The sequence below is a fragment of the Anas acuta genome, chromosome 22 (genome assembly GCF_963932015.1).
Source record: "Anas acuta chromosome 22, bAnaAcu1.1, whole genome shotgun sequence".
Taxonomy (NCBI): Eukaryota; Metazoa; Chordata; class Aves; order Anseriformes; family Anatidae; genus Anas; species Anas acuta.
The window spans coordinates 2,984,859-3,001,885 of NC_089000.1; the positions used below are offsets into that span (position 1 = coordinate 2,984,859).

Genomic DNA, 17,027 nt, shown 5'->3' on the forward strand with positions numbered 1-17,027 from the left:
AAAGCTTCACGTTTTAATAAATTGTCAAGATGGTCACTTGTAGATTTCTGCATAAAGCTAAAACATCTCATTGCTTGCACCTGTCAGGATCCTCATTGTCTACTGAGGAATTTCTCTTGGAAAGGCTAATTCAAAGCCTCCACCAGTGTGTCAGCTGGATTCTGAATAGGCACATTTAGGACATCAAATCCAGATCAAAATGTTTATTCCCACAGACTACATATTTTTGGTTTGATTTTACACCAATGCCCTTTCTCCGGACAAAGATACACTGTAGTCAAAGCAAGTTCACAAACACTTTGTATAAGAAGCTTTGTAAACGCTGAATTTAACCCAAACTCTGAAGGGACCTTATGATCAGGATGCTAGCCACACACATTTTATCCCATGGTAGGAATGAAAGACAGGAAGAACAATATAATCCTTCAAAGTTCCCAGACGTGATCCTCTGTATTTCACTTCTTACCCCAAAAATCTCCTTAAAACATACTGATTCACAAATACCAGGTATTTTGCACATGAGAGGTGACACTGCCCATGGCTTTTGACTGTCATTAATTGGCCATAAATCTTACCACCTTTTAAAATGGTTAAAAATGGGTAAAATTGCATTACCTATTGTGTTCCCCTTAGCACTGAAAATTTCTACCTGAAAATTTCAATTACTTTCCATCACGGTTTCTCATAATCTTCATGTTTTCATACTGTTTTTCACTGCTCAGCACTTGATCTTGCACATGTGCGGCTAGTCTTAGAATGAAATGCAAACTCAACTGAAGATGATCTGCAGTGCCACCTGGATGCATTACCTGAACAAGCTGAAACCAGCCCCTAGGCAATATTGGGGAAGATATGAGGAGAAAAATCTTAATCAAAAACGAATCATGACAAAAAAAGACAGCAAAGACAGACAGGGAGGCAGTCAGAAAACATAGGTAAAACTACTTTTAACCTGAACCATATAAATCACTTCTAGGAATACAGAAACCTTGAGTTTTTTTTTTTTTTTTTTTCTTGAGAAATAAAATTCTGTCACTATCTTACCTACAAGCAAGACAATGCTTGGCTTTGGTTGGGTGAACATAAAGCCTACAGCCTTCCTATCCCTGGCAACTAGATTGCAATCTCTCCTTTAACTCAAGGAAAGGGACATATAAACTAGCTCCTGTCTGTTCAAAACCAACAAAAAGCTTATTTCAAGTGACCTATTTGGAATGCGAAGAATGGGAATACTGCAAAGTCAGAACAAGGTGGAGCAAAACAAAAGCACTGAAATACTGAGAAAGTTCTGCGCTATTTTTCTGTGCATAAAAAATGTCAATAAGTTATTTTTTTGGGGGGAAGGGATCATTTCCATCCAGTATTTGTACCATAGAAACCAAGCCTAGCTGCAGAGCCGTAACAACTACATTACTATGTGCTCATAACTCACCAAAGATAACAGAATTCCTAATATGGGTCGAACGGATCAGACATATAAAATATAGTATTGAGAAGCTGATTTATTTTTCAAACCTTTTACAACCGGGAATTTTCTTATGTCAGCGCAAAACCTATTTGCCAGCAATAGGTTCAGCCACGCTTTCCATTCAGAGTATATAAGCTATGGAACATTTTTCTTCAGACAGTAACTCAGTGTTCAATATTCAATTCTAATTGAAACACCTCTGAAACAGGAATAACTTAGGATTTAGAACTATCATGCCTAAAGGGGGAAATAAAGGGCGAATGCCAAGAATTCAAGACATTTCTACGCATATGGCAACTATAGAAATCTTCATTCAGAGGGAATGAAATTCCCTCAGGTGTCTATATTTAGGATCAAAGAACTTTTTAAAATACAGAACTTTGAGTCTCCAAGGGATAAAAACTACAAAACTCTCCATAGTGAACTTTATTTAACCTAAGGTTTTGTGCCAACTTAAATATGCTGCAGCTATCCACTTGAAAGAAGGCATTACCCACTGCATGTTCTGAAATGCATGGAAAAGCCATTACAGGAATAATCAACAGAACTATAAAATAGAAAAGCAATAAAATGACAAAACCAGATACAACTCAAATAGCTTACTTTTCAATTCAGTCGTGCAGTGTTAGATTTAACGTGATGATTACAGTCTTTAAGTTTATTTATCTATCTATCCATTCACACCTTAAATCTAACTCATCTTAAACTCTTGTGTAGACTTTTGTTTAAGACACTTGAAAGTCAGGTGTCAACCAAAAATGATTTTTTTTCCAGCCATCAATTTATACGCAGAACAGAGGCTTATCTAGTTTTGACTACTTCAGTTACCAGCTCTGCAGAATAAGGTGCAATAGATGAGGACCTCTAGGATACTTAATAGTGCTTTCACTACAGAAAGCAACAAGGGAGCAAGATGAAAATCTATTTTTTCAGTTACGTTTTTCTTGAGTAACTGGAATTATACACCCCTCTCCTCCGTTTTGTTCTTTACCAAAACTTAACAAGTGTAAGGCATTTATGTGGTTGAGCAGAAAGTCAAGTTCTACAACATACCACGGACATAGCATGTCACAAAGTGTACCTGAAATGTCAGCTTCGTATCATATGGAGACTCTTGGTTTAGGCATCTAAATCTGCTAGAAAACTAAGTGCAGTGCAAAACATACAAACAAATTAATCCTTGTTATTTGAGACTTCTTTATGATAATCTTCAGTGTAGCAGAGTATTTGGAAGAGTAATCCATGAGCTCCCATAATGTGCTGTTAAGCCTTCCTAAGGGATAGAATTCACTTGTTCTGAGAGTACAGATATATAATTGATATAAAAGGATTTTTAAAAGGCAACTGTGTGAGACTCGCACCTCAGACATTTTGGATATATCAAGGAGAAAAAATAATACCTGGGAAGACAGATAAATAGTCCATGGGGTGATTTTCAAAGGTATAAACGGGAAGCAGACATTCGGCTCCTGTTGAATTTTGAGAGGAGTTCAGCATCCAACTGCCCTTCTGCCTTTGAAAGTCTTCCTTCACAAAACCCTTGGTTACAAATGACTCCAAAGTTCAAAGAATGACCTTGCCCTTGTGGGAAATGTAGGAAGGCTCGTGCCTTTTAAAGAAAGATTTATGGGTCTGTTGCTACAGATGTGATTGCAATGAGGAAACAACACTTTATAGAAAGGAAACTCTAAAGAAACATACTCTATTGGGTGGAGTGGATGGGCCACAAGAGACTAGAACTACGAGTAGAAAGTATGGGCAAAAGCACTCGTTTGTGCAGATGGATACTGCATTCCAGAAGCTCAGTAAGTATTCTACCCGACTGCTTGGATGAACCTGTATTTGCAGTGCTGATACTAAGAAAACAGCATGATGCTTTAGCACCTCTTAACTACACATTTAAAATGTTCTGTAGTGAATCTCAAAAAGAGATTAAGGCAGGATTAAGACAGGAATATCAGCAACATGTTATTTCATTATAAATCTTTGCAAAGGTCCTAATGGGCTAATCTGGGAATAAAACAATTGTATTGCAGAATGTATATGCCATCTTGCCTCATAGTTCAACTGTCTGGGTTAGATGTGCTCACAACGATGCAGTTGGTGATGGACTGAGGATCTCCATGGCAATTTAACTAGGTCTGATAATATTAGTTCTGAGTTATCTGTAGTTATGTAAATTCTACATCTCACCTTTCTCATCTTCTGAATTACCTTTTCCCACTACTACAGGGAAAAAGGTAGATTTTCATGTATACAAAGAAACAGAATAGGCTGTGAAAGGGTGAACCAACATTAACGCACTTACCAGTCTGGAAAAGGAAAATAATAGGAAAGAATTTTCACTTTCCCGTAACATATCTGTCAGTAAATACATACTTCACGAAGAAACTCACATATAGTCCTACCAAGTTGTTATCCTAACTTGGAAATAAAGTGGTAAACATTAAGTGAAAAGTGAAACTGGCATATATCTTAAAGTCACCACATTTCACAGCTCTAGAATGCTTTAAAGTTTTGGTTCCAAGTTAAATTCATGTACTGGAGGAGTAGCTTCATTACTATGAACAGGCTTTATTTATACCCCGGAATACAATCAAATTTCATCCATTCAATGTTTACTCTTCCTTGACTATTCTCATCATTCTTTGGGTAATGGGAGAAAGAAAAATTCTGTCTTACTAGTTACCTACATGCTGTATTTTTTTAGGTGAAAGCACGAGGATAATTTTGGAAGGATGTTTTACTTCTTTTCCCCCAATTTCTTGAATATAAGCTTATAAACTGCATTAAAATATTTTCACATATTTACAATGTTATCAGGAAAACTAGACTGCACAAACAAAAAGACACACACACACCCTCAAATGCACCAGGGTGACACTGAGAACTTTTTTCTATTTTTCAGTTATTACTAAATCATTTCATCATCTCCTATTCTGCATCATCACCAATGTCTCTTTTTTCCATTATTCAGACTACAGAACACCTCTGGAAAACATTCAGTTTTCTGTGAGTAACTGCCGTATATTGTGTGACAGCCATTTCTGAGAAAGGCAGATTTTGACTGTTGTTGTTTCACTTGGCTGTATTAACCACTATATGCTTAAATGCCACCTGCTTGCAAATATACAAACTCAAAATTAACTAGACAGTGTTATATTGCTAAATGATCCTGCTGTTACAGACAGTACTTTTAATCCTTACTGACCAAATTCAGTTTAGGTCATCTTTGCCACATCTCCCTCCTGATACCATAATTCTCCATGCACATAAACCTCCTACATTTAGGAACTAGAGCACCATGTAAACTACTTCTAATAACAAGCCCTCATGAAAAGAAAACACTATTACTACCCACAATCATAAAGTTCACTTACAGTATGTGTTGACAAATCACGTAATTGATGAGAAATATCTCAAGATTTTTTTCCTTTAAAGCCAACATACATTCATTCAGTATCAAGCACAATATAGACTATGATCTAAACCACTTTTATTTTTGGCTGCTGTGTTTAGATCATACCTCTCTTAGGCAGCAAAGACCATTATTTTCAACTAAGAGCCCTGATATAATAGTGTTCTCTCAATCATTATTGAAGGACGAAAGAATGTCCACCATGCACAGATTCTGCAATTAAGCTAAATATAAATGCATAGCAATCTAAGAATCCTTTAGTTTGTTGCTATATTGCATAGAGAAAACAAAATTAACTCAAGTGTTTGCATAACAATTCATATTTGTGTCAGCTTAATCAGTTTCCCAAAATAAATTAACAACTTGTGTTATACTAAATAAACCTTTAAATGCTCAAATTCATGTAGAGCTCTGGTTTCAATGAGATGATGCCACACTTGAACCACAGAACTAAAATACTGCTCACAACTGCATTCAATCTGAATGTATGTACATGAATACTAAGGCATCGAGTTGTTTCACCACCTCCTGCAGGTTTATCAGCATCCCTGAAGTATATGTATAAGCATTTAAAATAAATAAATCTACATTTCAAATGCTATTTTTACCAAACAAACAGGAAAAGCTATCTATTTAAAGATGGTAAATAATTATTTTCTATTTCCTATTTTAACTTACTGTTTTAGTAAACTTTAACATCATAATTATTACCTTTGCAGCTGAATTTGATACTCCATGTGTGACATTTCTGATGAGACCACCAACATTGCCATATTTTAGAAGTCCAGCAACACCTTCTGAAACATCACTCAGTAGACCCATCGGGTTGCCAAGGAAATCCACAGAACCTAGAATCCTTGCTGCCTGACTGATCAGCTCCTGTAAAATCAATAGAAAGGTTGAAATACCACCTCCGGATCACGTTAACACCAGCAAGATTGATTAAAAATGAAGAGATACTATAAAACAATACATGAGCACCAGTACAATCAACAGTTTCATCTTAAAGTGCAGTGAATTTTAGAAATGTGTGATGCTATCTCGCTATAATAAAAAAAAAAAAGGGGGGGGGGGTTATACAGTAAATACCTGATCATCAAGGAAGAATTTCATCCCCATCCTCACTACAGAACTCAATCAAGAGAAATTTAGCCTTTCCTCTAATAAAATCTGTATGACACTTACCTCTTGAAAGTGTTTCAGAATGTCATTAATGATAAACTCCCGAGTTTCATATGGATGGACCCTAGTGAAAGGATCCAGATTAATCACAGCATCTTCAAATCTGATTAGAGGAAATCCCAGTGAGCTCTTCAATGCCTAATTAAATAAAAAATATCGCTACTTAGGTTTTTTTTCTACTTCTCATTCAGAGAATCCAAATGAATTAAATAGGTATATAACAAGCCAATAGCTTATCTGAAGCTGCTGGAATAGTGGATGCTTTGATAGAGGTAGAGGGCAATCACTCCATAAACCTTTTAATTGTAAACGATGATCAAATTATTAGACTTACATTTGTTCAGTAATTAGACAGCAACTAAACACCCCTCCTGATGCAATCTGTTTCCTAAACTTGAAGTTTGTATTTCAAAACAAAATGCGTTTAAGATTCCATGTTTAGCATTTTGTTGTTACTGCTCTAAAGGTCCATTAGCAGCAAACTGCATTTTGGGGCAACAAAGCTGGTAAAAGGGCTGGAGGGCACATCTTATAAGGAGAGGCTGAGGACACTTGGGTTGTCTGGTTTGGAGAAAAGGAGGCCAGGAGGTGACCTGGTTGCTCTTTGCAGTGCTCTGAGCAGGGGAAGCACTGAGGGAGTCGCCACTCTCTGCTCCAATGACCCAGAGCTGTGCCAGGGGAAGGTCAGGCTGGGTGTTAGGGAGAATTCTGTTACCGTGAGGGTGGCCGAACACTGGAACAGGCTCCCTAGAGAGGTGGCTGATGCCCCGTGCCAGTCAGCGTTCAAGAGGCATTTGGACAACTTCCTCACTGATGTGCTGTAGCCCTGAAGAAGTCAAGCAGTTGGACTCGACCTCTGAAGACCCCAACTGAACTATTCTCTTCTAGATCATTTCAGTTCTTGATAACAACATGCACAGTGCCAACATCAGAAAATCTGAAGATGGCAAGAAGCCTGATATCGTTATATGTTTCTACATTAATCACTAAATCATGCTTGGTAGTAAGTAGTATGAGTTTTTCTGCCATCTGCAGGCAATTAATGTAAATTACATGTCTGACTTCAGTTTGCAAGTAAGAAAGGACCTATTTATTTTTCCAGTAAATGGACGACTAACTAGAGTAGCCCTCATTATTCACTTTGGTAGGAAGTAATTTCCTGTTTAACTATCAGATATTATATAAGGCAACTTTGTTAATAGTGGTACCTAATAAAAATAATCTGTCTACCCCACATTACCAGACAGCAATGTCCAAGCCTTCCAGAAACATTAGAGGTTGTTAGAGAGACTACAAAGGCTCTACTGTGATTATTCTCTCACTTCTACCCTGAACTCACCCATGCTACAAAACTGAATGAACTCCTTCTGCGAAAGTTAATACACAGAATACAGTCAGTGACTGTTATTATTACAAAAAAATGTATACACCAAGTTTTCTCTTGGGAACATTCCCAGCAGCTGCCAAGATTGGACCTTTTTCCAAAGGTGGTAAGAAATCCAAAAACCAGTGCACATTACTAGTTTCTTAAAGGCACTCACCACTAACACCGTTTTCACTCTCAAATTCAGAGATAATTGGTTGACAAGCATTTTTATGGTGATACTGAAATACAAGATCTCACACTTTCAAGCCACTGGCTGGTATGGAATATTAGAGCTTGTTATCAAATTGTCCTCCTTTGCACACGGATTTGGCAAAAGCAATACAAGAGTGCAGGACTGATGTTGTTCTGGGTTAGCTTGGTCAGACTCTGTGATACACACTTACTTCACAACACTGAACTTCTTTAAAAGCATGCACATATTAATGTCCTTTATTTCAAGCGCACAAAAAAGGCCTGGTCAGTGTCCAAAATTTCTATGAAAATGCAGCTTTGAAAAGGCAGCAGTTCAGTCCCTCCATAGAAAGGCAGCACACTAAGTCACCACAAAATGCACAAAGCATTTTTTTTCTTGTTCCCTAAGTTCAGTAACTTATCTTTCTCCACCCTTAGCCACCCCATATGTCATTCATTCACTTCAAGACTCTTTACACTACTATTAATGTAACTGAAGTCCTCTGTAAGGTAGCAAGTTATTAGGTGAAATTGGCTGTGCTTAAATGGAAATAACAGAAATCAAGGAATATTACAGACGAGACTGGAAATGATGCAAATTAGTGAAATTTACTGAAATTGAATAATGGAAGAATACATGACTAGTAATAGCAGTAAGTAGAAGCTTCTGCTTCTTTCTCCTTCTGTGATAGAACCTTTATTTGGAAGCATATTCTGTAAATACATTGTCTTACCTTGAGTTCCAAAGGTAGCTTATTAGAAGTGAAGACACTCAACCTTATTTGAGGCACGGTTATTTTGAGATTTTCAAAGTAGTATCGCTTTTGTACTCCAGTATTTTCAGCAACCTTTTCATGGAGGTTTTCATCATAGTTTTCAACCTCTACATCCAGAGGAAACACAGGAATCAGAATAGATTCAATATGTATGTAGTTATGAATGCATACTCCATAAGGAGTTACAATTTCTCTGTACAAATAAAAAGTATGTGCAATTGCTAGTGTAGCCAGCAAAATTATTCATGCCTTATGACATGAAGTTGACCCTTTAGGCTCAAGATTATTTTTTTTCAGATCTGCCTGCATTTTTAAAACCTGAATTTATTTGTAGTTAGACAAAAATAAGTTATCCAAATGCACAGACTGAGTTAAGCTTCTAATCTTGCTTCAAATATATGTCATCACATAAAAGCAAGGTGATACAAACGTAACTATGCAATGTTTCCTTCCTACTGAGTAGTCACAATCTTACCTTTTCCTCTCTGTACATTTCCTTATATGACCTGCTAACAATATACTTACAAAACAATAGAATTTGATGTTTTTCATCATCACTACCAAATGGAAAAAATATCTATGCAGAAGACACTCAATAAATTGATTTATATACTGATTCAAATTTGGCTGACAGTGACCAACAGGTTTGTACACTGTTTCTGAGAGCATCTTGGTGTTCAGGCATCACGGAGAACGAAGAAAGATGACAAAATCTTAAGAACTCATGTTGAACAATTAAGTAGGTTGAATGAAAATGACAAAATAGATTTTGTTTGAATCATGGATGGCATCATCAGCATCAGTGGATAAACTACCAAGCATGTACAGTAAGTAAGGAAATAAAAAACAAGAAAGCAAAGGTATCATAAACTGAACCAAAGGAGAGACTAGTAAACAGAGTGAAATTCAGAACCTTTATTTTCTTCATCACTACAAAGCTTAAGTCTTCAAATCCTCTGTCTTTGAAACTGGGAAAGGTAATATTGTCTTTTTTAGAGACAATTAAGAACATACTATGGATTAGCAAGACATCACACTCTTGAGCATCATTTGTAGGCTTGCCCACATATGGAAATATACCTCAACTGTTTTTTTTTCCTTCAAGTTATTTTACTATATATTCCTACACACCCTTACTGTGTAATAAAAGTGACTCTTTAAACTGCCACTCCAAAACAGACATTTCAGAAGTTTCCAAAGAACACAAAAGCCCTGCAATAGAAAGATTAAAATAACATCTATGAGCTGAGAAGATTCAAGAGCCCCATCTTGCTTCACTGAATGAAAACAAAACTTGTTTTTATAATTATAGCTAGGAGTAATAGATATCAGAACTGTAGGGTCAGACAGCCAAAATCTTCCTTCAGCGGAGAATGAGGGACTGCCCAAGGAAAAAATGAACAGATATCTGATTTCTAGCCTAGGGTTTATTTAAACTTAGTTTACTAAGTGGCTTGCTAAATTAATAACACTTTTTTTTATATAAAACAAACAAACAAACAAAACACCTCTTCACCTATTTAGATACATGAGCTTATGACGAATATTGAACTCCTTCCCACAGAGGTATGGCTCAGCCACTGCATATTGGACAATGCCACATGCGTCACGGCTTGAGTGCTGTAACAAGCACGATACACGTAATCAGCTTTATGAGGTCCACTGAGACATTAACTACCAAACTTTCTGTTCAGTGGATGTTTTCCAGCAGTTAAGAGTTTGCCAAACATTTTGAACTTACTTTACATGCAAAGATCATACCTATGCATACTGTAAAACCGGTCTTTGTAATTTTATACTATACCTGATTCAGACTGAGCATAGCCAAAGAAATTCAGCAGTTTCAGAAACAATTTCTCCTCAATTTGAACTGTGAACTTCCGAGCAGTGATCATCAGATGCTGCAAAGATAAACAAGTTTCAGTTTACAGTATTAATACTAGAAATATTATCTGTACAAGCCATTATATAGGACAATGTGTTCTACTTCACATGATATTTTCACTGGAATGGAATTGTGTTGAGATTTTCACCTTCCAAATGTCTTTGGTGTTTTTTTTTTCACTGGAAGTTACCTACAAATTCTGATTTTTAGATTGTTTTGGAAAGTATTGTGCTTCATTAGCCAATACCAACACATGAGAATCTGATGCTTAACTGATTCCAAAGCTGTAATCAGCTGTTACTCAAAAGAGTGTCAAAATATGTGTGAAGATTCCAAGTAACTGAATTGGTCTTGATAAACCAACCCTATTTTGTCCTCACAATGCATACTCCAGTTGGTGGATAAAATTCCAAACAAAGTTAATAGCTGCAGCACAGAAAACAGGGTTTATGCTGCAACATTATCAGAGAGAAGTAATCACCTTGTACACAAGACATGAGAAGCACAGCACAGATATTCAGGTTCATTATGTTGTAATGGTACCTACGAATTTTGAAGTAAGAATAATTTATCTTGAAAAGTTAGGTCATGGATATGAACGAGCAGTGGTCTTTTTTTTTAATCATCCTGTCCATCACTGTACTGTAGCTTCAAGTATTATTAACATGATAAGTTGGATATAGTGTCCTTTACAACACAGCATTAATTCAGTGAATAATTTAATTCAGATACTAGTAAAAATTAGCAACAAGTAAGGTCATTTAAACAGACTGATATTTGCATGGCACAAACAAAAGATGGCTGTTTACCTTGTATATATCAGTCATGGTATTCTTACTGGGAAATTTCATTGCATTTATTTGCACTGCAGGACCAGCCTCCACAGGCTCATTTTCACTCATCCTAGGCGTCAGAAAGAGCATTAAAGGCTGTGTGGTGCCAATAAGCTGGTTGTCCACCTACAGTGTGGATATGATAGACAACAAAATCAGAATAAACGATTATAAGTAAAATCAAGTTTCTTTATCTGAGGAGTTAAAAGCTTTCAGAAACAAGTGGTCCTTGAGTCAGGAAGCTACTGAATATACTGGGTTACTGATCACTACTAAGATCATCCCTCGGAATACTCAGAAATACCCTTCATTATGAAAATGTTTATAGCTACCAAAAAAACAAAACAAAAACTGTAGAAAAATCAGTATATCCACTGTCCTGTTTTCTTGTTTGTGTTTTAAAAACACAGCCAAAAATATTAATCAACAGTAGAGTAAACCTTCTTGTGGATAAAAAGTTTGACTGATACATGTAAGGACCCGTTTATCTTCTGTAGTCTGCAAGAGTACACACACCTCATGGAAATTTTGCATATTGGGAATACAATTCTAATAATTCAGAGGAGTTTTTTTAGTAAAGAAAAAGTTTTCACTGCATTTGGTTTAACTTGTTAACTCTGATTTTGAAAGACCAAATTGAAAACAAAGGTAAAGAGAAAAATTTCAATATGACCTGTTAACAAAAAAAAGAAAAAAAGAAAGATTCTACCTTGCATAACAGTTTAAAATAGTTAGAAATAAACTGCATGGAGCACAAAACATCATTATCTCAATTATTATTAAGTAGAGGATAATCAAAGACAGACACTGATACTTACCAAAACATAATATTCAGGAATTTAAATCTTAGAGCTCTAAACATTTTTCAAAATTCCAGGAGACACATGAACAAATAAATTTGTTTCAATATGACAAATACCTGTACACGTTGCACGCTGAGCTCTAGCATCTGACTTGTTGACAGTTGTGTGTAGTGGACATTAATTCTTGTGAGGCTTGCAAATATCAGCTCTTCAGGGACTTTGTTGACTAAAGACAATCCTATTCCACCTTCCAGTCTCACAAGCACCTGAGAAAAGAGTATTTGAAGAGGAAAAAAAACATACCTGTAGTACTGAATGTGCATGCTCCTCCAAAAAAGTTATTTTTTTAAACTTATCTCCAGAACTGCTGCTGAACAGCTCTTGATGATTAGGTCTTCAAATAAAGAGGGCTTGGATTTCTAAACCCAGTATCTAAGAATGAGGTGTTTTAGCAGGAATGTCTACAGGTTTCTTGCAAGAGTTTATCATGGGGAAAGGCAAACGAACAACAACCACCGTCACCCAAAACCAAAAAAAGCCCACTAACCAATTGAAATAGACCAAAAAAGCTGACAGAAACAAAATAGATACTTGTTGTAATATCTTACTTCTAATTCCTGCTCCGTATTTGGATTTTTTAACTTGCGTAGATCTTGTTCTGGAAACTCATCTCCTTCACCAGATAAACGTTCATTTCTACGTTGGTTAAAATCTGTTATCTAATATGAGAAAACAAACAAACAAACAAACAAACAAAAAAACCACCACCAAAACATCAGATTACCACTATGATCTCTTTCCTATTCATAAATAATAGCTACATTACCCTCCTTTATATTTAAAAAGAATGAATTTCAAAAACTTTCAACGTAGTTATTTATGACATTCCCCCCTTTCATATCATTACAAAATTACCATTTTGTTAGGTTTAGAGATGAAATGCATAAGAAGGTATTTCAAGTACAAGTAAATTATGGAACTAGATTCCAGTTAATGAATCACCTGCAGAACTCTAGTTGGCCCATCTGGGGTGACTCTAATAGCTAGTACTCCTGACCCAGGCCTCATCTTCTGGTTTATGAACTGCTGTTCAGGTGGAACTGGCTCCAAACGTTCAAGAGAAGTGTCAGGACCAAGAACAACTTCTGCTCCATCGTAAAGACCTGATACTCCTCCCTTTGCCTGGAGAAAGAAAAAAAAAAAAGAAAAGGAAAAAAAAGGTAAAGACTTCAGATAACTATTTATATGCATTAATTTAAAGTGTTTTTTACTTCCCCCTCTTCAGTCAATTGGAGAAAAAAGTAGTCTGGGACTGAGGGAAATTACACATTTCTTACTCTTTAGAGTAAATACTCTAGTTGGTCTTCTGGTAACTCATCTTTTATCAGCATGGCAGCTAGAAAAAATAGCTAAGACCAAAAATTAAGTATTTTCCCCCTGAATGCTCACACACTAAAGCTATCATGATCAAACACTGCAAGTCCTTCTGAAAACTTTTTCAACAGGATAGAAGGTTCCTAAAAGATGAACTCTGGATCTGCAAGTAAGACAGGAGTTTAAATCCTTACCGAGTCAACAGCTTAATGCAGTGATGTGGGGCTTTTTGGTTATCTCAGACTGACAGGTAGTAACCTACTAAGCTACTGTAATTTGATCACAAAATGATCAACCCAATATCATGGGCCTAAGTCAGTATTTATCTCTGTTTTTTGGTATTAGCATTGAAACGTATCATCAGAAGTAGCAAAGAAACACTGTATTACTAACGTCCTTACTATACTATTACTATATATACTATACACTAATATCCTTCCTATATTCCTTCAGAGAAAGTGAGCAAGATGTCTGAGATGCTGCTTTTCAGTCACTGCTGGTTTGTTTTAAAATGAACAAGTATCTGAACCATATGTTTTGGAAAAAATAACAAACAAGTCATAAGGAATTTAGAAACAAGAAAAAAAAAATAAGCTAAATAGAATGTACGTGTCCTATCCATTGAACTTTCAAAGTGATATTTCTAACATGCTTTATAGATCCATTCCAAATTCATTGTTCGCGTAAGACACACTTTCATCACAGAGCTAACACATTTACTATGAAAGCACTTTTTCCTCTGAATTGAGTTTGATTTCCATTGTTGTAGCTTGCAAATAATTCATTTTTCATAATAAAATGCTAGAAATAATATATTTTATCACAAGTATATTTTGCTATTTCAACAATATGCAGGATCACGTATTCTACTTTTGCTTGTAAATAAATGATGGATAAATATGGCAGAAATGAATAAAAGTATGACCATCAAAATTCTTTTAACATTTAGGATCAGAATTCATAAAAGCCATCCAGGTTTCTGTGCCTACAAATTCTGACATCAGCAGGCAGAATTATCAAGTAGTTTGCCAATGTTAATTTTCTGAAAGTCAGCATTTCCTGGAACATGACAAAAGAGTTTGAACTCTTTTTTTTTTTTTTTTAATTCTTGTTATTAAAATATTAGAGCCATGATTCTGAGAAACACTGGGTACACACAAATCTGACTTTCACCAGTGATATTAGTTGACACTCAGCAGCATTTTCAAATTTGGTATGTATGAGAACATAAAGACCCTACTTATCATCATACTGATTATTTTCAACAATCACACACTATTAATTATCTAATGCCTTACTTTCAAGTTAATGATGCAAGATGGTTATTTATTTGTAATTGATAAGAGCTTTCAAACATCAATTTAAAACAAGTAAGCTATTTATATAAGTCTGGTCTCATTAGCATCCTGAACCTTGGGTTCAAAGCTTTCTTCTCTGCAATACTAAGATCACATTCCTGTCATCAACATCAGCAACACTCGAAACAAGTTCATGTATGATCAGTTCTGACCTGGACAACAAGTCCATGAATACCACAGGTCAACTTCCCATCACAAAAGCTCCATGTCTGGGTGGTACTGCGCCGTCGATCAGGCTTTCTTAGCATCAGTGGCTCATACCTACGACAAAAGCATGCCAACCATGACTTGATGATTCCAATTAGATGATAATCCAATTAGATGATTCCAATTTCCCAGTTCCAGTCCTGTGTTTTTGTTCAAGTTTGCTTCCCTAATCTCAATTCTAAAGTGCTGTTTTAACAATATGCAGCTGAAAAGACATTAATTATGCTTTAAAAATACACCAAAGTCACAAAGTCGCAAAGTCCTCCTGTTCCTGAGGACAGATAAAAGCCTAGCTCTTACAAAAGCCTTCAGAAACATTTATTTTCTTATTCAGACAAATAAGTAAATCATCATGTAAAAGCAAAGACAAAGTTAGTATCTACATCAATTTCATTAGAAATTGTATTTCCAATACCTGTTATCTGTGACAGCTGCCAGACCTGCAATATCTAAAATCATACAAGACTCCACAGACCTAGGAAAAGGTTTATGGGGGTTATGAGGAACTGATGAACCTTCATGGCAAAGCATTCCTGTGCCAGACATTCTCCAAAGCTGGGATCGTTTTCCTGGCTCCTGTTGCATAAAAAAAAAAATAAATAATCAAGATTCAAATGAACACAGCAGTACAGACCAAACATTACTGTTCTATTTTGCTATCAAGTGCTATAAAATTATAACTATTTTCATCCTTAAAAGTTACCATGTTTTTTTTTCTTTTTTCCTTCTCCCAGCACCTGATTTTACTTCATCACATAGCAACAGCATTTAAAAAAAAAAAAAAAATCAAACGTGTCTTGGTACCTTCTTTTTCAGTATAACTCGCTGCGTCTTTGGAGAAACATCAAGGACAAGCTCTGCATATGCAGCATCCCTGTTTGAAGCAACTGGCCTTACGCTTGCCTCCTGCGAACTAGAACACCAAGAAAATTTAATCATGTTTAGTCAGAGTAGCTGCTACTTCTTTATATTAAACTAGATCTGTATCAAAAACAAACCAAGGAAGCTCACAATTGCACTACAGCCAGACAATCATTTGTATTGTTTTGTTCCCTTTTGTTAATTTTTAAATTACCAGATGAGCTGTCAATTTGACCGCATTCTTAAGAGAGATTTTCATTTCTCACTACAACTATCAACTTCACAGAGAGATCAGATGAATTCCAAACAAAATTTCCTACTTTATACTGGGAAAATCAATAAAATATGCACCATCCTCCCATAGCTGTTTTTAACAGCACATAAAGTGCAAGCTGAAATATCACAAGCATGTCATAACATGTACATCTTGTAGTGAAGTGTTCTTAATCCACCAAATGAAATCAAGTTCCTGAATATGACATTAAACATCCTTGCTCTTTTAAGATCAGTGGGTTGACAGTAGATGCCACACGCTAAATCTTCCTCAGTATGTGAGAAAATAAACATTGACAAGTTGCACCTACAGAGCTAAATTATCACAACCAAATAACATAAGTTACACAGTTTACTGACTCTGCCAGACTCAACATTCTGAAACTTTTTAATTTCTGAATTTCTTCTGCTAGTTAGATGGTCAAGAAAAGTTTACCTGAATTATAAATACTTTCAAAAGGTGTAAAATGACAATCATTAAGAGAATAAAAACTTACAACACCATAAGCATGCAAAATATTTTAATGTAATATATAAAGACTTACCCTGAGAAAGTGTACGCAGCAGCAATATAAATGAAGTTTTCATAATAAAGCTGTTTGCTATCTTGGAAGTCATTCATGCTACAAACGATTTCTGAGGAGCCAGCCCCTTTAACTGTCAGCATTATATAAGGTGGTAGAACAGGCTCATCCCAGGCATAATCTAGAGAGGTCATAGGCTTCACTTCAGTGTATAGTCTTGGCTCCACAACACCATGCTGATTAAAAACAATTGGGACCTGTAACAGTTATGAAAGAGGATTTAGTTTCACACAAATTCTTAATCAGTCAGATTATTTACTACCATTTATCCATTTTTAAGGAGTTGGTCATTGAAACATGTTCAGCTCGCTTCCCTCCCCCCATTCTTCCATTTGGATCTCAAAGATAATCCCAAAGGCACTAGAAATTTGCTTCTACCCATCATCTTTGGTTTAAAAGGTCATTAGTCCCATGATAGCGTCTCAAATCTTCCTAATCAAAATTAGG

The 17,027-nt window shown here is 35.8% G+C and overlaps 1 protein-coding gene and 1 long non-coding RNA gene across 6 annotated transcripts in view; one reads left to right on the forward strand and one right to left on the reverse strand.

Moving 5' to 3' along the window:
- LOC137843549 (uncharacterized) overlaps positions 1-6,070 on the forward strand; it is a 43,908-nt gene extending 37,838 nt beyond the window's left edge. For both annotated transcript variants that reach the window (XR_011089579.1, XR_011089578.1), the window contains one exon: positions 5,606-6,070. This is a non-coding gene — a long non-coding RNA (uncharacterized lncRNA). The remainder of the gene's footprint in view (positions 1-5,605) is intronic.
- The window catches only part of VPS13D (vacuolar protein sorting 13 homolog D), a 104,414-nt gene that overhangs the window by 32,844 nt on the left and 54,543 nt on the right, over positions 1-17,027 (reverse strand). For all 4 annotated transcript variants that reach the window (XM_068658868.1, XM_068658866.1, XM_068658867.1 and 1 more), the window contains 12 exons: positions 16,542-16,777; positions 15,667-15,775; positions 15,278-15,438; positions 14,808-14,916; positions 12,926-13,105; positions 12,532-12,642; positions 12,040-12,189; positions 11,097-11,246; positions 10,207-10,303; positions 8,361-8,509; positions 6,072-6,206; positions 5,598-5,765 (listed from right to left, as the gene is read on the reverse strand). In XM_068658868.1, coding sequence (XP_068514969.1) covers positions 5,598-5,765; positions 6,072-6,206; positions 8,361-8,509; positions 10,207-10,303; positions 11,097-11,246; positions 12,040-12,189; positions 12,532-12,642; positions 12,926-13,105; positions 14,808-14,916; positions 15,278-15,438; positions 15,667-15,775; positions 16,542-16,777 — 1,755 coding nt within the window. The remainder of the gene's footprint in view (positions 1-5,597; positions 5,766-6,071; positions 6,207-8,360; positions 8,510-10,206; positions 10,304-11,096; positions 11,247-12,039; positions 12,190-12,531; positions 12,643-12,925; positions 13,106-14,807; positions 14,917-15,277; positions 15,439-15,666; positions 15,776-16,541; positions 16,778-17,027) is intronic.